General features: G+C 37.0%; 1 protein-coding gene across 3 annotated transcripts; it reads left to right on the top strand.

Annotated features, from left to right (window-relative positions):
• The first annotated feature begins 3168 nt into the window (after nt 1-3168).
• LOC141656577 (putative protein phosphatase 2C 75) lies at nt 3169-20580 on the top strand. Of its 3 annotated transcripts, XR_012548529.1 has the most exons (5): nt 3169-3552; nt 11188-11547; nt 15979-16084; nt 16267-16422; nt 19974-20059. XR_012548529.1 is itself a non-coding variant. In XM_074463526.1 (4 exons), exons 1-4 carry the CDS (start codon nt 3250-3252, stop codon nt 20297-20299), a joined length of 1095 nt encoding a protein of 364 aa, XP_074319627.1. In that variant the 5' UTR covers nt 3177-3249; the 3' UTR covers nt 20300-20580. The 3 variants fall into 3 exon arrangements, 2 of the variants coding, with proteins under 2 accessions (XP_074319627.1, XP_074319628.1); XM_074463526.1 differs by lacking the exon at nt 16267-16422 and having other exon boundaries at nt 3177-3552; nt 19974-20580; XM_074463527.1 differs by lacking the exon at nt 16267-16422 and having other exon boundaries at nt 3331-3552; nt 19977-20580.
• The last annotated feature ends 757 nt before the right edge of the window (nt 20581-21337 follow it).

Raw genomic sequence — 21337 nt, forward strand, 5'->3', positions numbered from 1 at the left:
TTAACAGGCATGTAGGATCTATGAGTCGTTTTTCTGATTTTTTTTTTTGTAGGGCAATGAATTCGAGATGGTGTTCACGAAAGTTCATGGGGTAGATGTTAAAAATACTCGTGTAATACTGGTTTTAGATTATTTCGTCTAAACATAATTAATTCGTCTTCTGCTCCGATCCTTCCTCATGTGATCCGACATTCACCTTGGCATACACATATCTTTCACTTTCATCTTTTAAGTGAGAGTGTGAAACATTATTTCATAAGGTAAAAAATAAAAATTAACAAATTATATCGACTTGAGTAACATAAAAGAATTTTTAAGGTAGTTCGATCTCATCGATTTTCATTTAGAGTTCACCCGAATCAGAGTTTATTTGAACCCGAATTCACACGGCCGTGCTACAAACGGTAGGACACAATAAACAAAATTATGAAAATAAGAGACGACGACGGTGCAGCCTTTAAGCAAATTGGCCCAAATTGCGGACTAATAATTCAATCATTCATTCAATGGGGTCTCAATTCAATTCAAGAGACATATAGGTCGTCACTCTGCCATTGCGGTTTATTAATTTAATCAGTGGACATCAAAAGGTTGAGTGACGATAATCACAAATTCTCATTTGTGACGGATATAATATCTGTCCCAACCTTGTGACGGGTCAAATAAAACTCATTTGCATAAATAAAGACAAGTCTTTTATAATTCTCTAAACACCTTTACTTTTGTCTTTTCTAATGATGTGAGTGGTACTTGACCCGTCACAGGTTTGTACGGATAGAGACTTATTGGACGATAATTTCATTCGTAATATCACGTGAACATTTATAACTGCTTGATGAGCAGCTGCCAGGATGAATGCACTTGATGAGGGTACTTTGTAGTCAGCGGTGACTCGGCTGACTATCATTGTACAAATATACGGTGGTAGCACGGGGGCTGAGGGTGTTTGCCCCACGTCTTCAGTGAAAACTGAAAATTTTAGTTTTTTTCCCTGAAATTTATATTATGTCATAATTCTGTTTGTTAAGAAACAGTTTAAGTCTTAACCAAAAGATTAAAACGATGGTTAGAGTTTTAAGATTGAATTTGTACTGTAACACGCCCTTCACATGTATGCAACCTGACTTGATTGACCCGACACGAAAAGGCTGACCCGAGACCCCAAATTGACCCGAGCTAGATCGGCCGAATGTGACCCGGAAAAACCGAATTGACCCGACCCGATCCGAACATGATCCGAGCTTTCTTGCCAGTAACTAACCCGACCCGATCCGAAACCACCCAATCCGAAAATGACTCGACAACGCATAACTCTAATAGAATCGAAAAGACTTGAAATGACTTTTTCTCTCTTATTCATTGACTCCAAAATTACCCGCCCGAAATAACTCGACCCGCTTAACCCGAGCAACAAACCCGAAAAAGACCCGAAAATCAGTGAAAGACCCAAACTGATCCGACCCAAACCCGACCTGATTAACCCGTTTGTCAGGTCTACCCGTGACCTTTTACTCACATAGCCTGATATCATCTACTCCGTAGAAGAGTTTAATAGCTTAAGATTGGAGTTCCGAGATCGATTTTTTTAAGTAATTCATCGGTAAAGACGTCCTTACTAACTCACTCTCGTTTCACCCTACGACTCTACTAGTCAAAAGTAGAACGAGAAATGGTGACCACTGTGCACGATTTTATTCTCTGAAAAAGTTGGAACCTAAACATGAAGAAGACCATAGAAGTGTCAAACAATAATGGGCAAGTGTCAAGTGAAGAAGAAATCCTGGTTAAGTGTTAGTTTTCGCACTCACGAGTCACGCCTATTGTGCAGTGTGCCTTTATTTGCGTCTTTTTATTTGTCTTCTACTCAATTTCGAAAGTTCTATTAATTCACTGTTTCAACTTTGACCCATTTTTAGGCTTCACTTCTACGTGTATCACAACTTATCAAAGTTATTAAGATGTGATGTGATTCTACGTAGTGGCAGCAATCACTAACACGACCCGGACACGAAGTTAGCGGGTTAGGATCAAGACGTTGTGATCTATTTAAGTAATTGGGTTGACACAACACGACACGAAACTTAAATGGGTCGGGTTATAGTTGATGTCTTTTGACACGAACCCGACACGAATAACCCGTTTATTTAAAATTGTCTAATATATTTGGCTTGCGTCAATAATTCAACAAAACAATTTAAAATTAGCATTTTCATTATCATTTTTTGAATAATAGCGTTATAAAAGGTAATTTATTGTATTAGTTTATTGAATTAAACGGATTAATTGGGTTAAAAATGACTTGTTTAAAGATAATTGGTTACAGACCTATAAATTATACTATTACTCTTTCGTCAACGCTTAAATTTTTCGCCCAGTATATAGCCCTGTTCTTCTGGATTGAAACTTATAGGATCTGAACTGAACTAAACTTATAAGATCTCGAATCGAATCGAATCGAATCAACTTATAGGATCGAACTTAATCGAACTTATAGGATCTCGAATCGAACTTAAATTAAGTGACGTATAGGATCTCGAATCGAACTTATAGGATCTCGAATCAACTAAATCGAACTTATAGGATCGAATCGAACTTAAATTAAGTGACGTATAGGATCTCGAATCAACTTATAGGATTCGAATTGAATCGAATCGAACTTATAGGATCGAATCAACTTATAGGATCGAATCGAATCAAATTATAGGATCGAATCGAATCGAACTTATAGGATATGAACTGAACTTATAGAATCTGAACTGAACTGAACTTAACTTATAAGATCTGAAGTTAACTTAAATTAAGTGACTTGAAGTCCAAAAGAACAGGGCCTAAATCCTTACTCCGCCGCTAAAACATAGAAAATGCATTAAATTGGTACGTGGAAATAAGGGCGTAACGGCCTAGCACAAACACTCGAAGATTTTGCCGCCACTCTTTTTCCTTATTTCCCATCTCTCTCTTATTTATACACCTGGAATTATTTTCTTATTTTACTAATTTATTTTTCAATTTCTTTCCTTCTTTTTATTCCACCACGCAAATACTAATATCTTCCACGTTGCACTCTTCCTTCTTACACCTACCTTAAAAAGATCCCCTTCATTTATATTTATATTAATTAATTAACAAAAAAAACGTATGAATTTTAAAAACATACTCATATAACATTACACTCACTACTACTGTACTACGTTACTACTCATTTGTGTTTACGTTACTAGTACTCATTTGCGTTACTTGTGATCAGACATGAAAAACATGTTAAGCGAATTAAAGAGCGAGCATAACGTCCCCAATAGTAGTGATATTACACCGGAAAAGTGTAGGGAACGGCGACAACGGAGGATGGAGAGCAGGAGACGTACGAAATACGAGAGGCCGGTGGCGGAACAAGTGGTGGTGGCACCAGTGTGGGGGATGGTGTCGATAGCGGGTCGAATGAGAGTGATGGAAGATACGGTGATGGTTTGTATGGATTTATGTCGTCCCGAGATTGCTCAATTTCATCCTGTGCATTTCTTTGCTGTCTATGATGGTCACGGCGGCTCCCATGTATAGTACTCTATATCCTCTACCTTTTATTTATCTGTCTTATTCATTTCTTTACCTTTAATTAAAATACTTTTTATCAAACGTGGAAAAAGATAAACAAATAAACTAACAGAACCGATTTCATATGTTTTTGAGCGTTATCAATGGTGCTACTCAATAGGGGTGGTCAACAGCTTCGGGTCGGCCCTTGCTAACCCGGACTCGGCCTGCATGTGACCCGTTGATGAAACCGACCCGTCAGACCCGGACCCGCCCCAACTCGCCCCTATATCCGGGCCAGTTACGGGTCCCCAAATGTCAAACCCAGCCCGTCCAAACCGGTCCTAGACCCGCCTCACGGGTCACTTCTAACCCGGCTCGCCCCGACCCGCCTCAACCCGGCCCAGAGCGACCCGCCTCAACCCGGCCCACCCTACCCCCTTACTCTGGCCGGTTCCGGGTCTCCCAAATCCTGACCCGCCCCTTCCCTGGCCCGTCCCGAACCCAGTTGACCCGCACTGCTGACCACCCCTACTACTCAATAGTAAATTTTTGACTCAATAGTAAATTTTTGGACAAGGCAGTTTTAAGAGTGAACGTATTACTCCGTATATTTAACGTTTTGATGGCATACCATCTATGTCATATAACGGACATATCGTAGACTCGTAGTTGATGGAACATGTTAAATGACGTAATAAGTATCCTGTTGAAAAATTTTCGTTACTTCGTAGCCTATATTGAAGATCAGTCGATCTTTTTTAAGACGGCTCTATTCGTTTTAAGTGTAAAATAGATCATATAGAAGTATTATCTTATATTGGTGGATAAGATGAGAATTTATTGAAATTTATTAGACGACATGCTTTTTATCTCATTTATGTATTTACATAGTACTCTGAATTTAATTTAAGTGTTTGACAGAGTTGATTTCAATGGAAAAAACGTGTTTAGAGCATATACAATAGAGAGTACATTACCATCCTCTTATCTTTTCTTATACCCTCTCATTTTTTAACACATCAGTTTTTCTACGACCCACATTCATTTCCACTATGGTCATCGATCCTCTTGTTATATATTTTTGTGCAATAGAGAGGATCTTTTTATTCATCCTCTACCATTTTAATTATATTTTAACTTCTATTAAAAGGAAAAAATAAAATATAAATACTAAAAATGGAAAAATGTAATTGGATGGTTGACACAAGGGGCAAAGTTCTTCTTCCTCTAATTTTAGAGGAAATGGAGTCTTTCATCTATCTAAGAGGATATCCATTTTACTCTACAATAGAGATGGCCTCCTCTTAGATGACAGAGAGTGTTAAGAGGAGGGTAAATCCTTTTTATTGTACATGCTCTTATAGGTCTTAGTTTCATACCCTTAGAAAGTTGAACCCAAATAATAAACAACTAGTCTTGCTTGTGACGGCTAATCCCGTCACAAGCTTGTGACCTCTCACAAAAAGGGAGAGGGGACAAGGTGAGGCACCCCCCATGTGCTTCACACTCACCTCTCAATGGGCATTTTGTGAGAGAAAATGATATCTGTCACAAGCTTGTGACGGATATCGCCCGTCTTCAATGAGATTTTGTGAATAATAAATGTCTTTTTTGAGTGAGCATATCATCTTCACAAATGGTGGTGATAAGTTCCATTTTTGGGGAGATGTTAACTAGTTTGCCATAAACTAGGTCTAAATTTACTTTCGTCATAATTAAATTTGTCCTTTTAATGTATCAATTAGTCTCCCTTGTGACGGGTTACCATTTGTGACGGATATTTTGTGAGATAAAATGGTAATAAAATGGGTTAGTGGAGAAAGAGGACCACATGAATAGTGTTGCAGAGAGAGAAAAAGTGGGTACATTGTGAGGTAAAATGGTATCCGTCTTCAGCTTGTGACGGATATGTCATGTCTTCAATGAGAATTTGTGTTAATGTATTTACAGATAAAAAGTCCTCGCCTATGTCATAAAATGTGTGTTATAAATCAATTATTATATGGAGTATATGTATAACGACTTTATACCATAATTGCGACAATTTTTATACTATAAAAAAGAGTTATGATCCTCATTATTTTATTTCCGTTCCATTTAATCACGGGCAGCTAAGAGGTTGAGCATTTCAGCTCTTTGCACCGGGGCCCAAGGAGAAATAGGGCCCCAAAATTTTGAGCCCAATCCATACAAATAGTCAAATATTACTCCGTAATACTTAGTGTTGCATTAGCATTAGTGCATCTACTTTTCCTACTTCTTTGTTTCCTCCTTTCCCCAAATTCATTTTCTTATTATTATTATTGGGATCCGATTATTATTTAATTGGTTCATAGAATACACGGTAATAGTACACTAGTAATTTTTTTAAGACATTTTTACCATTCTTGATTCTTGTATTCTTTTTTTTGTGACAATTTTATCTATCAAATTTTAAAGTAATTATTGTATAAGACGGTTTTATATTGTAAGACGGTTTTATGGAGTAAAAACAAATCATTTATTAGCATTAAACGAATAGTTATTTTATAAAAAATGGATCATTTCATAGTGTGAGACTGTCTTATTTTATAGTAATTGGTTTTTTTTACAAATGCCTAAAATATTTCTTAGCATTTTCTATATTCAAAATTTCCTTTTTTTCTTTTGCTATGTATAAATGTACGATGATGATCAATTACTATGAGTCAGTGAACGGTGATCAATAATCTTCGTTTAGTACCCTGAGTAAATGGTAATTTAATTTTAGTTTTGGAACCTCTACTTAATATTCGGAACAGGACGTCCCGAACTCATTGGCCGCCCCTGCATTTAATATACTATTTTACTTTCATCTCATCATCTATTGAGTAAAATTCTTACCATTGGACCATTTTCAGATAGAATCTACTCATCTAAACTGTTGGAAGGAAACGGAGAGGGAAAAAATGGAAAAGATGTACGGAGTAGTAGTTAAAAGTTAAAAAGTTAAAAGTTCGGTGAATTTTTTTATTTTATTTTTTTGATGACGAGGGGGTTGAATCCCCCGGGCCCATGCATTCCCGCACCACCACATGGACCATGTAAGTCACCCCCTTTGGGGGCTGCAGTGGTCAAGTGATCATCGCCCCAGCTGGTAGTCGAACCCGGGACCTCTCAACTCCTGCATTTGTACAAGCTTCAAGGTTTAATCCGGCTACCATTGAACTAACACCACTTGGTTAGTTTGGTGAAATTTTAAAGGGTCTTGAGTTCTCCTGTTCAACCCATTAATCTCATCCTATTAGTGAGGGATATAAATGGGAAAAGACCAAACTTTAAAAAAAAAAAAAAAAAAAGATCGATCTATTCAAACAAAAATATATTGTTATATGTAACGCCCCGATTTTAAAAGAGCAAATATAAATACGAAGGGGTGTACAAACAGTACCATTATCTTATTAAGCAGCGGAAACTTACACAACGATAAGAAAAAAAGTTATTTTACAGAGACGTTACTGACGTATTTTCCCTACAGAAAATACAAGGCTACCTATAAAACGACGACAGTCTTAGAATTATAACTTGCCATTTTCTTAAAGAACTTAGCACTTTCTTACTCGTTTTTGGAATTGTTGTTGTTTCTTAGTGCGCCTCGACCATGATTGCCGCAAAATTATTCAAATCAGATTGCTCATTAAAGGCGAGTCGGTTAATATCGATTTTGTTAAACTGAGCCATCCTTTAGACACAAAGAGTAAGTCGTCATGCTCCTAGTTATTATAAACAAGCTACTTATATACATACATATATCGCATTATTATATTACACATTATTCTACATTTACATCTACATATACATATTTATATACATTCCTAAAAGAAATAATTTTACCTGTCACCTGCTACCTACCAGAGTCGGGTGACTACTATGCATTACAAGACCAGTAATACTACTACTACTTCTATCAGCTCTAAACCACTCTCACACCATATATTACATTATTTATACACAATTTCCCTTTCCCATGGTTCCTCACTCACTAAGCTTCCTAATCACTGTTTTCAGGGGTACCGACTTCTTCCGGTTCTTCTTCTTCTTCTTCTTCCTCAATATCTGAGCCACCCTCTTCCTCAAGTTGGTCATTATTCACATTGTCATCCCCTTCATTACCCTCGTTATTGTTCACAGGTTCATCTTCCTCATTATCGGATACATATATTACCCTCTCTCTTTCAACAGTGATAAGCTCCCAGGCTAGAGCCTCAAAGGTAGGGAACCAGATATCATAAAAAGCTCCTCGATGCAAATACTTCGAGTGATTAGGGATTCCATTTATTATCAAGTCCTCATATCTATCCCTGAAATTTTTCCACAAAGGAAAATTGGGTAAAGTTTTGATCAGACAATCTGCCTTAAATGGTTCACTCATCCGATATTCGGGAAACAGGGTATTGTATTCAGTCAAAGCGATTCTCAGTCGTGCTATGTGAATGGACACTTTCTCCGCTGGATCCATGGCTAAACCATAAGGAGGAGGTAGTACCATTTTGTCTTCTAAAACATATGACATTATTAAAATATCATTAGTACCACATATGTAAACAAAACACAATAAGAATAGTAATAATAATATAACCATTTAAGGCAGATTGTCTGATAAAAACTTTACCCAATTTTAAGGATAATAATGTTATTCATATTATTATTACTATTCTTAGGGGTTGTTTGGTTGCCTTCCAAATTCATAGGAATTGGAAAATCATGGGAAGTAGCTAAATGAAGGTTTGTTTGGTTGCCCAATTCATAGGAAGTAGAACTTCCTATAGAACTCCAATTCCTACATAATGTAGAAAGTCACTTACCTAGCTCCCCCTAGGTAAGTGGGAGTTCCCATATCCAACCAAACAAGATTTCTACAATTCACATGATTTTCAACTTCACATGAATTTAATCTTCCCGGGAATTCTATCTTCCCATGGTGAACCAAACGACTCCTTACTGTGTTTTGTTTACATATGTGATACTAATGAGATTTTAATAATGTCATATGTTTTAGAAGACAAAATGGTACTACCTCCTCCTTATGATTTAGCTATGGATCCAGCGGAGAAAGTGTCCATTCACATAGCACGACTGAGAATCGCTTTGACTGAATACAATACCCTGTTTCCCAAATATCGGAGGAGTGAACCATTTAAGGCAGATTGTCTGATCAAAACTTTACCCAATTTTCCTCCGCGGAAAAATTTCAGGGATAGATATGATGACTTGATCATAAATGGAATCCCTAATCACTCGAAGTATTTGCACAGATGAGCTTTTTATGATATCTGGTTCCCTACCTTTGAGGCTTTAGCCTGGGAGCTTATCATTGTTGAAAGAGATAGGGTAATATATGTATCCGATAATGAGGAAGATGAACCTGTGAACAATAACGAGGGTAATGAAGGGGATGACAATGTGAATAATGACCAACTTGAGGATGAGAGTGGCTCAGATATTGAGGAAGAAGAAGAAGAAGAGGAAGAACCGAAAGAAGTCGGTACCCCTGAAAGCAGTGATTAGGAAGCTTAGTGAGTGAGGAACCGTGGGAAAGGGAAATTGTGTATAAATAATGTAATATATGATGTGAGAGTGGTTTAGAACTGATAGTAGTAGTAGTAGTAGTAGTATTACTTGTCTTGTAATGCATAGTAGTCACCCGACTCTGGTAGGTAGCAGGTGACATGTAAAATTATTTCTTTTAGGAATGTATATAAATATGTATATGTAGATGTAAATGTAGAATAATGTGTAATATAATAATGTGATATATGTATGTATATAAGTAGCTTGTTTATATTAACTAGGAGCATGACGACTTACTCTTTATGTCTAATAGGATGGCTCAGTTTAACAATATCGATATTAATCGACCCGCCTTTAATGAGCAGTCCGATTTGAATAATTTTGCGGCAATCATGGCCGAGGCGCTAAGAAACAACAACAATTCCAATAACGAGGAAGAAAGTGCTAAGTTCTTTAAGAAAATGGCAAGTTATAATCTTAAGACTGTTGTCGTTTTATAGGTAGCCTTGTATTTTCTGTAGGGAAAATACGGCATAACGTCTCTGTAAAATAGGTTTTCTTCTTATCGTTGTGTAAGTTTCGGCTGCTTAATAAGATAATGGTACTGTTTGTACACCCCTTCGTATTTATATTTGCTCTTTTAAAATCGGAGCGTTACATTATATCTGTATTTTATTAGTCTATAAATTAACCTAATTTTTTGTCATTAACTTTCTCTCTATTACCTATCCATTTCGTAGTAGTGATTGGGATTTTGACACAGCAAACAAGGTTAAACTAGACGAATAAAATTCATAGAAGACACTTCAATCACCACCTTAATTTTTTCCATAACCTAGTTAAATCTAGTCTATTTTTGTCCCCAAAATTAAATCTTTGGGTATCAATTACTCTCACATTTTGTACTCCCAAAATATTGTTTATGAGTTTTAAAATGAAGCTTAAATAAAATTTCAAAAATCGATTTAAACCTACACAAAATGTATCCCACTTACTTCGGTTTATCCTTAAATTGAATTTAAAGTCCGGTAATAGTCACTTCAGAGTAGAGGTGTTAATGAGACGTGACAGCTCGCGAGCAATTCGAGATCGGCTAGTACGAGCCCGACTCCGGCCCTAGCATGGCTCTGGAGCTTAACGAGTCAAGTCGAGCAAACGCTAGCTCGACTCGAAATGCTCGCGAACGACTCGAACTTGTGTGATTAGATAAGACATTGCTCATATGTTGTAAAAATATTCTATCATGATTATATATTTATATCACACAAATGAAATGTCTGACTAATTTGTCAAATATTTTTACATATAATCTTTCGAGCCTTATTATTAAAATTGTCGGAAGAAAAAAAATCAAAGAAGTAACAATTATATAAAGGCTCGAATTGAGCTCGAGTGCTCGAACTCACATTAAAGCTCGCAAGCTTGATAACGAGCCCATTTTTTTCAAGCCCGGGTAAGCTCGAGATCGGCTCGAGCTTTGGTTCTTGAGCACAAGCCAAGCAAGGCCAAACTCGGGCTCGACTCCCCTCGTTAATAATTGACGCGGTGTATCCCTGAGATTTGACATTTTGCATGAAATACTCAATTTTTTATCTGGTAAAGTTTAAGAGGCCATAACTTGTGTTTACGTAATATGATTTGGAATTTTTTTTTTGCCGAGTTTAGAACTCGTGATCAAGAGATATGGTCACTCAAAGTTTGTTCAGTCAAAAAAACTTTGACATACAAACACTCTTAGTCCCGAGATCTAAATACGACAAGTTTTGTTTTTCAAATCGTAATTCTTGGAAAGACGACTGATTTGAGAAAAGAATAATTGTCACTATCTAAACTCATAAACACGAGTTGTGCCTTCTAAAAGTTTTTTGGATAAAAAAATTGATTATTTTGTGCAAAATGTCAAACTCAGGTACCAGGTGAATTTTCCGTTTTAAATAATACTCCGTATTAATTATTTTTATTGGTTTAAATGAGCGTATTATGTCGCCAGTGAGAATTGAACTAGTAATTGACCTCTCCCTCTTTTCTCGGCATTTGTGCCAAATCAAAGGACAATAAATGACCGAGACCGAGGGAGTATTAATATTACCGTATATGTGGCTTGACTAAACTGGTTTTCAACAGGTGTCAACACTATGCAAAGAAAAACTCCACACGCTTGTTAAAGATGAACTCATGCGCATTACACCAACACCATGCGCCATCAACAATCATCCTCAAGTTTCCGACGAAGAAGACTTGTTATGGAATCAAGCACTGAAGCGAGCTTTCATGAGGATGGATGACCTTGCTCTATCCACCTGCGCTTGCGGTGTCGCTGCCGCCGCCGTGCACGATTGCGATTGCGCCACCTCCACCGTCGGATCCACCGCCACCGTCGCCGTCGTTACTCCTGATAAGATTATTGTTGCTAATTGTGGCGATTCTCGCGCGGTGCTTTGTCGTCGCCGTGCTCGCGATTTTCCGCTTTCTGCTGATCACAAGGTTTGTCAATTTTTGTCGATTTCAATTGTAGATTTTGCCTAATTTATTTGCTGTTTTGCTCGATTGATTCGAATGTTGCGATTTTTCTTAGGGTTTTGAATTGATTGTGTCGGAAGATGCTTGGCTATTGTATACTGTATTTCAAAATGTGATTTGATGTTGTTAAGATACTTCCTGTGAAGTTCATGTTTACTGGGGAGTATTATTTAGGATATTTGATGGATAGTACTTGAGAATTGAGATTAGTGTCTTGCATTTGCAATTGTATGCTAATGTTAAACTAGAAGGGAGATGATCTTTTGATGATGTTCTCGGCTTAGCGGAATGCTACCTCGTTTCTAGGTCGGCCTGTGATGCTAGTTTATAGGGGGATGTGTAATGCACAATGATTTGAACCTTTTTTTTCCTCCATAAAAGGCATGGAGGTTTGTATGGAAATGTCAGATATATGTTTAAAATCAGACGATTTTTGCTTCATTAGTTGTCTAGTAGTAAATGCATTTTCCGGTAACTTGATGCTTAACTTTAGGAAAGGGTAGTGACGGAAGGATGGAATGTCTCTAAATTAACTCAACTATATAGGATGATAATGGCCACTTCAATGACTAAAAGTTTATATATGGTGGCAATAAAGGTTTTGCTAAAATGATTGTGATGTATTTGGGAGTAATGATTAAATCATCAACTTTGTTTCAAACTTATGTCTATGAACCCTCAAGAAGGAAGTCCAGCTCGAGAAAGATGGGAAATCCATGGCAAACTTAGATAGCGCCAAGGAAATTTTTAGATCGTTCAAAGGTCTTGAGAATGAAATCTCCATTTTACTGTTCTTGTTGTGTGGCAGAATCACAATGTTATTTCCTAGAGCTGTGTAATGTTGGTCTTTCTCTTAATCCTAGAATTTCAAGAGAGGATGTACGGAAACCAATGATACAATATGAAATTAAGGATTAATTTTCTCCCTCCTCGAATTGCCCAACATCCATTACACTAAGCAAGTGGATAGATCTTGCGGTCTTGCTAAAACTAAATGTATTTTCATGAACTCACCATAGCAATATTAGTTTACCTTCAAAAGGAAAAAAGGTAGATGCAGATGCTTAGAACCATCTTTCTGAGTCATGTGATCGAATGGTTTGGGCTAAAGAATACGGTGTTGAATTATTTTCAATGATTAAGAGGGGTTATAGTGATGCAAAAGTTTGCCGATAAAGAACATTGAAGTTTGATGAGATCTTACCATTGTGGAAGAAGTCAAGAGCAAGGTGCATTTCTTAACAAGCAAGAAATTTTGGTGGACCATGCTTTGTTAAATCACAATCTTTTGTTATTCATGAGATGGCACCGCCGTCTACATCAAAAGCTTTATCCACGTGTCTTGTTCACCCTTTGAAGAATTTGTTGTGAAACGGAAGAGAGTTGAAGGAATACGGTGTCATCAATCCTATTCTTATTTTAATCACTCTCAAGAATGCATTTCACCTAACGCGAGCAAAGTGCTTGAAGCAACAATCAAGATTATAGGTTTAATGAGAACTTTCCTTCTTGTAGGGATCTCATCCTTTAATAAGGTGTAAATCATTGTGTAGTATTAATTGAAAGGTTTACACAATGGCTTTATTGAAAAGGCAAATGAACAAGACCATCATTTTGCTCAAACTACTCGTCTTCTCGTTTTTCTATTATATTCTTAGTGGCAATTTAAGAAGTTAATAAGGCAAGATAAGATCAATTCATTTCTTATAAACAAAAAAAAAATGGAGTTGTGCATAGGCATGATTATGTGGGAACTTCTCCGTTAAAGAGGATTCATTTTCTAAAGGAGTGTTTTAGCGATGGCGGTTTGTCTCAAATAGAAGGTTGAATACACGAATTCTTTGTGTCAACACTCGATTAAGTAGAAGGATGAATCGCCTTCATTAGCACAAAATTGCGTACGAGAAAGTCTAAGAAAGGAATACACGCTAACGAAGCGAAACAAGAAAAAGGTATTTCTATTTAAGTCTTCACACGTGGATTCATATTGAAATTTGTTTTATTTTTTTTTAGTTTATCAACAAATAAAAGAATTTAAAGCGGTATATTGGTCATATGGGAAAACTTTCATATAACTCAAGTTTTTATAGTTTTCTTGGTCATATAGTGACTCCAATAACGAAAAGAATTTTACTTGTTGGGATCTCATTCTTTTCTAGGTTAATGAAAAATCTTCCATGTAACTTAAGTTTTTATAGTTCTTGGGAATATAACGGTAAGACAATGAAAATTATGGGTTAGAGTAAACTTGTTCAATGCATTAGGGCATTTAAGCAACAAGCCACTAAATAGCGGGAGTGATCTCGCTTTAGTAATTTTATAGTTATTTCGTTGTAAAGAAACTGATAAGTCTATTTGAGATTTGTATCTTTGTTATTTCCCGTTGCTCTAAGGAGGCGAATTAACCAGAGTAACTTTGGGATAGATTTTTAACGATTGAGATCTCTTGATGCTGGTCATGGAACATTGAAATATTATAAACATGTAAGCTGCTCAAGAACTTTTCACGTTGTTCAAACATCGTCATCAATTCCCTGCCACGAGGAAAGTTAGTCTCTAGAAAAGGAGATGAGGCATAAGCGGTAATGTGGCCACTCTTTTCGTTATTGGAGTCACCATTAAGAATGCACTCCGTATTTAGTAAAAGGATGGGCTTGTCTTTGCTAAATCATCAAAATATTACACTTTCATGATATTGCAACCTCATAAGAGATTCAAAAGCTTTGAATGGAGATTTAGCAGGTTTATAACTAGTTCTTTCCTTACCTTGGTCGCCTTAAGGTGTAGTTCATTGAAAGAGTTGGTTAGTAATCTTGTACTCCCTTCCATTCAATAAAACCATACCATTTGCTTTTTGCTCCAATATTATGAAAAATGGATCACATATAGATAGTTTATCAAAATGCCATTTACTTTATCACCATGTCACCCACCCTACCAAAACACTATGAGTATGTAATTATTGGTCATTTGGGATGTTTATTTTTGCTATTTTAGGAAATTATGAACCAAAAATGGCAAGTGGTTTGAATCCAGAGAATGGGATGGAGTATCAACTACGTAGTATTGTTTACCTTTGATGATCTCAGGGGTCGTTTGGTTGCCCACTAAATTACACAGGAACTTTAATTCATGTGAATTGCAAAATGGGTAGGTTGTTTGGTTACCCCAATTCACATGAATTGGAACTTCCCATGAATTCCAATTCCTCCATAATGGAGGAAGTTACTTACCTAGATCCCCCTAGGTAAGTGGGAATGCCTACATGAATTACAATGCCTATATGTAACCAAACAACATTTTCTAATTCACATGAATTCTAAATTCATGTGATATGACACTTCCTAGGCATTGTAAGTTCCCGTATGTAACCAAACGACTCCTCAATGTTTAGGAGGATGGCTGCTAGCGCTGCTAGTTTGGAATTTGAGTGTTCAAAGGCAATGTTTCCACTCTTTCCAGCCATAAACAAGCTAGTTTGTCACTGACTCAATTCCTCATTTATGCATGATTTCAGCCTTAATGAATTATGATACTCTACTTCTGAGAAGTTGTAAGGTAAGAAGGGTTCAAATGCAAGTTGTGATTTACTCATCCTTTCCTTGAGTTAATTAAAGGTGGATTAACCTATGAACGTGGTGTATATTGTTCACTACTAGTGGCTAGAAATGGAAATACTTCGCAACAGTTTTGAAGACTGAGATCTATTCGTTACTTTACTTTCTTAAGTGTTAGATTCAGTTGGCAAACATAGACTAGTTCTCATTAATACATCGAAGGATTACTGGCAGTCAAGTAAAGGTTAGATGGTCACAACAGATAGTACCTTATTGGGGGTGTTTAACATTGAAGGACAAGAAGTGTATATCGTATTCAGTCTGATATTGAAGATTTGCAGAATGTCTTTGTGTTCATCAACCACAGGGTAATTACGCTATTTGGTTGCTCTTCCCCGGAATTAAAATCTTGGTTGCTCTTCCTGCTGTTTCTGTCAAACAATGTAGTTATCTCTTGCTTTATGTACATGTAGGCTGATGAGGTTATTAACAATAAGACCCTATTCGCGATACTTGGTATCATTTATCATTTATGTGTTACATAAAGTCTGGACATGCTCAACATCAGGGATCATCATATATAGTTTTATCAAGTTTAGGAAAAGAGGAAAAAGTTGGTCAGGGCTGCAGCATCTCCTTCCCCAGATACATGCTTCCTTTAATGAATCCACTATGTCTGGAATCTTTACTACATATTTTGGCTTGATAACGGATAACCATGATTATAGTGAAACCTTGAGATTTTTGAGCCACTATATTTATTTGCATTTGTCAATTCTCTTATGCAAGAATCTGTGGAATTACAAAAAATTAATTAATAACTTGCCTTGGGTGATAGCCGGATAGGCCTGATGAACTAGCAAGAATTGAAGCTGCGGGTGGACGAGTAATGTATTTGGACGGGGCTCGTGTTCAAGGGGTCCTCGCAATGTCCCGTGCTATAGGTAAAGTTTTTTGCCTGTCTGTTATTTTCTTCTAGTGCTAATGTTTTTGTGACCATTTGCCATGTAGTACTATCAATGACTCTCACAGCAAAGTTATGATTCAGATTCTTTTGTAGACTAGCACACATATTTTCTCATTCTCATTACTGTGCTGGACGTGTGTGGCTTTATCTTGTCAACAGACTGCATTGTCTGCATTTGTCTTTCCTAAACATAGATTGTCGTCGTTCATTGGGACTACCAATGATTGAAGGAGTGCAGTTTTGCCAGTCTCCCTTGGCAGTACATGAATCTCTGTCAAACCACGGGATCCTGGGACATTAGGCGATTATATTTGTGTATGTATTTTCCCTATTATCTGTGCTAAGCAATTATAAAATGGCCTTGACAAAATTAAAAGAGCCATATCTTTCAGAAATCCAAGCAATTGCTTGGATTTGTGAAAGATATTGCTCTTTTAATTTTGTCAAGGCCATTTTTTCGGCAATCCTAAGAGGTTATTTTCTCCACTTGGATGCTTTGTCAACTTAGAAGATGAGGCTTTTAGTGTTGGTGCTACTTCAACACCCTAGTTAAGTTTTAGTTGTTTCCAAAAGCTCACATCTTATTCTTAGTTGATAGCAGAATAACACTTATTAGCTGAAGTTTTTTCCCTAACTGTCTCTCTCTCCTGTTTTCCGTGAGAATTATTTTGAACGATCTTACGATTTAGCCATAATTTCAATTTAATATTCATCAGCTCTTTTAACTTAAAAGTTTCTGCTGCCGTGAGGCATCTGAAAGTTCTGCATAGTTACCATACAAGCAAACCTGCTTGTCCTTTCCCGAGTCTATGGCATTCCTAAGCTCATAATGACACATTTACTTCTAGTTTTCAGTTATGTTAAGGCAAACAGTAATATTTGTTGTATCCCCCGCTAACTATTATGACGCTGGTGTACCCAAAATCTCGACCACTCCTAGATTCTGATACACAAGTACAAAACCTTTCTCATTCTCTGAAATTTTTAGCGTGGAGGGGGTAATGCAATGGGACTTTATGTGGTTGGTTTCAGCTTAAAAATATTTAATTTGGGTGCTTGCATTTCCGTTTCTAAAATTCATCATCATTAATATTTTAGTTACATCCCATATTAAAGATTACCCTCACTTTGTAAACTCCACCATAAGTTACTTCAGTGCTTCATATCTAGTCCCATACACGTGTTCGACATGAATACACGATACCTGGTAGGCTGGTACTCAAGGGTAGTGGTGTAACCGAGCCGAAATCAGCTCGAACTTGGGTGGAATTAGAATTGGCTAAGGTCCAGCTCGACTCGAGAAATTTGACCTCGAGCTTGGCTTAGAAGTCTCCAAGCTTAAAAAGTTAAAGCTTGGAATTAGCTCGGAATAAAGATTATTTTCCTTTCTTTTCTTTCACTTTTTAAATCAAATTAAAAATAAATATATCTTAAGATAAATGTAAGTATAAAATACTTTATCAAATATAATAAAAATATAATCATAAATGCTAAAATTACATTTGATTAAGTTCAAAATCTTTGAAGAATAAATAAATAAAAGAGCTTCCAATCCGAGCTCTACAAAGCTCGGATTTGGTTAAGCCAACTCGGATGATCGATTTCGAGCCGAGCTTTGACCGAGTGCCTCTACGAGCCAGATCCTATGGATATTCCATAGGATCTATACCTGACACATAAATACGACCCTTCTCTACATCTTCTCTGTCTTGTTTGGATAGGAAAAGAAAAGGGAAGGGAAGGGAAGAGGAGGGGAGGGGAGGGGAGGGGAATGGAGGGAGGGAGTTTTCCTTCCAAATCTCTCCTTTGTTGGAGGAAGTTTAATTTGGCTTGTAGAAGAGAAATGGAGGGATCATTTCTCTCTTCCCTCCAATTCCCTTCACCTCATTTTGCTAACCAAACAAAGGAGATTACATCCCTCTCCTTTCAATCCAAATCCCCCTATCGAAACACGTTCGTCGCTCAGATGGAAAGATGGAAAAGTTGGTTTGTGTAATGCCCCCATTTTAAAATAGCAAATATGAAATACAAAGGGGTGTTCAAATATCTATTATATATCGGAAATTTACAAAAAGTAGAGAAAAATAAAATATTTACAAAGGGGTTACCGCTTGTATTTCCCTTACGGAAAATGCAAGGCTACGCTTATATTATTAGACGTCTTTGTCTTACTACCGTTACTAAAAGCCATTTTTTCTTTACATAACTAGTAACTACAACTACAAGATCCAAGCAAGTCCCACATTTTATGTTACATTATTTATTTAGAATCCTCAAAAAGGTTGCTCACACCAAGCTTCGTAATCACCACTTTAAGTGGTAGTGGCTTCTTCTTCCTCCTCCTCTTCAATATTTGAAGCACCCTTCTCCCTCAAGATGATCATTATGATTATTAATACGACTATTATCCACATTATCGCTCACTTCATTACCCCCATTATCACTTACATGCTCATTTTCGTCATCGTGAGGTATATAGATAACTCTCTCCCTCAAAATATGTTTAAATCTCAAAACACCATTATCTTAGCATGTGCCCATAAATTATTCCCGTGTATAGTAAATTCTATCTTAAGAGTCATATATATAATTCTGATAACTAAAAAAATTGATATGCTAATAATGTAGGATCAGGTCGTATAATCGTAAGATCAGGTTAAGATTCTACTTTAAACAAATTTCAGACAAGTTGAATCGTAAGATCCTACAAAATTAAGATCCTATCTAGGATCGGGATCAGTCGCCACTTTTTGGATCGTAAATCGTAAGATCCTACAATCTGGATCGGGAGGTTTAACAACAATGGTCATGACTTCGTCCGGGTCCGGTCATATCGAGTCATGACTAAAAACATGGTTTTTAGTATCGGTAGTAAGACAAAGACGTCTAGACTTTTAAGCTTAGCCTTGTATTTTCTAGAGAGGAGTGTGAATTATTTTATTTTCTGTTATTTTTTTAAGCTTCCGCGGTATAAGAAATTTGTATTTTATATTTGCTATTTTAAAACCGGGGCGTTACAGTTTGCACGACAAAATTTGTGGAAGAAATTGGTATAGTAAGGTCTTTTAACAATTTGGAGCCCTGGCTCACCATCTCTCCATTTCACTTTGAAAACTCAAAAATATTTCATTTTGAATTTCAGTATTTATTTTGAAGGCATGCCTGTACGCCCCTTTTGCTCTTACTAGGACAGAGTCGTCGCGTCTCAGAATGAGTCATGACTATTCCGGTACTTGGTTATGTACCTGTGTTTGGTACTCTTTCCTCTTTCTCGAGTCTGAATGAAATAAACTACACCCTTGCCCCTTGGATGTGTTGGCAATTTTCCAAAATCTTCGACTATAACCCAGGTCTGTAATAGTAACACATATTTCTTTACATCTAAGAGGTGTGTGATTATAAGCGAAGGTGCCAGTCATGGACTCATGCCATGGTTGCGGCAAACTTATCCATATATTTTTTCATGTTTTGATATATTAGTATTTCTCGCTTGTTATCTGTCTTCACATAAAATGGAAACTAAACTCTGAAAGGGCCCTGAAAAAATGCGGAATGATAGGACGGAAGTGCAATCTGCTATCCAGATGGCTTTTCGTGTTCTTAACATCATTCTATTAGAAGTTCAAGTTAAAACTTTTTCTCGTCAGATACATCTTTCAGTTGTTAAGTTTAGTTCTGTATTCATCGTGTCTTAGATGTGAGACGGGCTCATACGTGAGACCAACCAAAAACTTTTATGTACTTCTCATTCAATTATAGGGTTGGTGAGTTAGTCTCATATGTAAGACCGTCTCATATAAGTTTTTGTACTCTTTATCTTGCTCATTATATTTACCTGAATCACTTTCTCATTTGTCTGTTTTTAGCAGGGGACAAGTTTCTGAAGCCTATTGTGATTTCAGAACCCGAAATAACCATCACGAGACGAGATCCAGAAGACGAGTGTATAATCCTTGCAAGTGATGGGTTTTGGGATGTTATACCAAATCACATAGCTTGCAAGGTAGCTTTACAGGGTCTTCAAGAAGCAAATATTGCCATTGATAATCTGTTGGATGCTGCTTGCACGGGTTTGGACGAGGAATGTCCCACTCTAAGCGCTCGAGTAGCAGCCCTTCTTACGTGTCTTGCCCTGGGAAAAGACAGCACCGACAACATCAGTGTCATCGTGGTTGACTTGAAGAGTAGATAGAGCTCGCAACCTTAACAGACCAAGGTAAAAGTTAACTGAAATTGAGGTAGTGCTTTGATGTATAGAATATAGAAGCCACCTTACATATAAACTAAGAAGCATTGGGATGGGACTAATTTGTCCGAGTAGTTTATATAAAAAGAACATATAAATTTGTCAAGAGCGACTTCTTTCCGGCATTAGCATTTGTAAACGAAAAATGACTAAAACTCAATGCTTTCTGTTAGCTTTCTTGAAGGATTTTCACTGTAACTGATGTTCTGCTTGGGGTTCTAACTCGCCTATTAAGAATGGTTGTGATCGGGCATCACCATGTCGGAATAATGAACCACAGATAGTAGACCTAACAAATGAGTTGATCAGATAAATTCTAGGTTGTATCTGGTATTACTCTATTAGTTTGGACCTTTTAGACCACAGTGTAACCGACTGGGTTCTCTTTTATCTAGTCTAGTCTCTCGATTATACATGAGCAGATTTGAGGGCTTTAGGTAGAGGGGCCAGTCCTCCATCGTTTGGCACTTCAAGCTCCCTTCTTCCAAGTCATTTACATGCTATTTACTCCGTACGAAGTATTATTGTTAGTCACTGTAGCAGAGTTGTGGACTTGTGGATTTACACTTTCCAGTGATGAATGGTTTATAGCATGTTCTTCGCTTGCTTATTTTGCTAGTTATCACTTCCTTTTATGCAAGTTCCGCCACATGCTGTGTTTTCGGGGTGTTTGTTGTGCGGAAGCATGAACACCTCGTGTTGGGCCTCTGTGTTCACTGCTCATAGTAGTACGATATTGTCCGCCTTGGGCCAAGCCCTCACGGATTTACTCTTGGGCTCCTTTCCAAAAGACATCGTACTATTATATTTTATGGCACTTATAAAGATGAGCTTTCACCTTTACACTACCGATGTGGGACATGAATTTACAAACACCCCCCCCCCCCAAAATAAATGGTTAGATAGTTCATTTCAAAAATGTAAGTGTGCATGGTTTGTTACTCGCATGGTTTTAACCCGCTAACCTGCTTATCTTTGTGCTAC

The sequence above is a fragment of the Silene latifolia genome, chromosome 5 (genome assembly GCF_048544455.1).
Source record: "Silene latifolia isolate original U9 population chromosome 5, ASM4854445v1, whole genome shotgun sequence".
NCBI lineage: Eukaryota > Viridiplantae > Streptophyta > Magnoliopsida > Caryophyllales > Caryophyllaceae > Silene > Silene latifolia.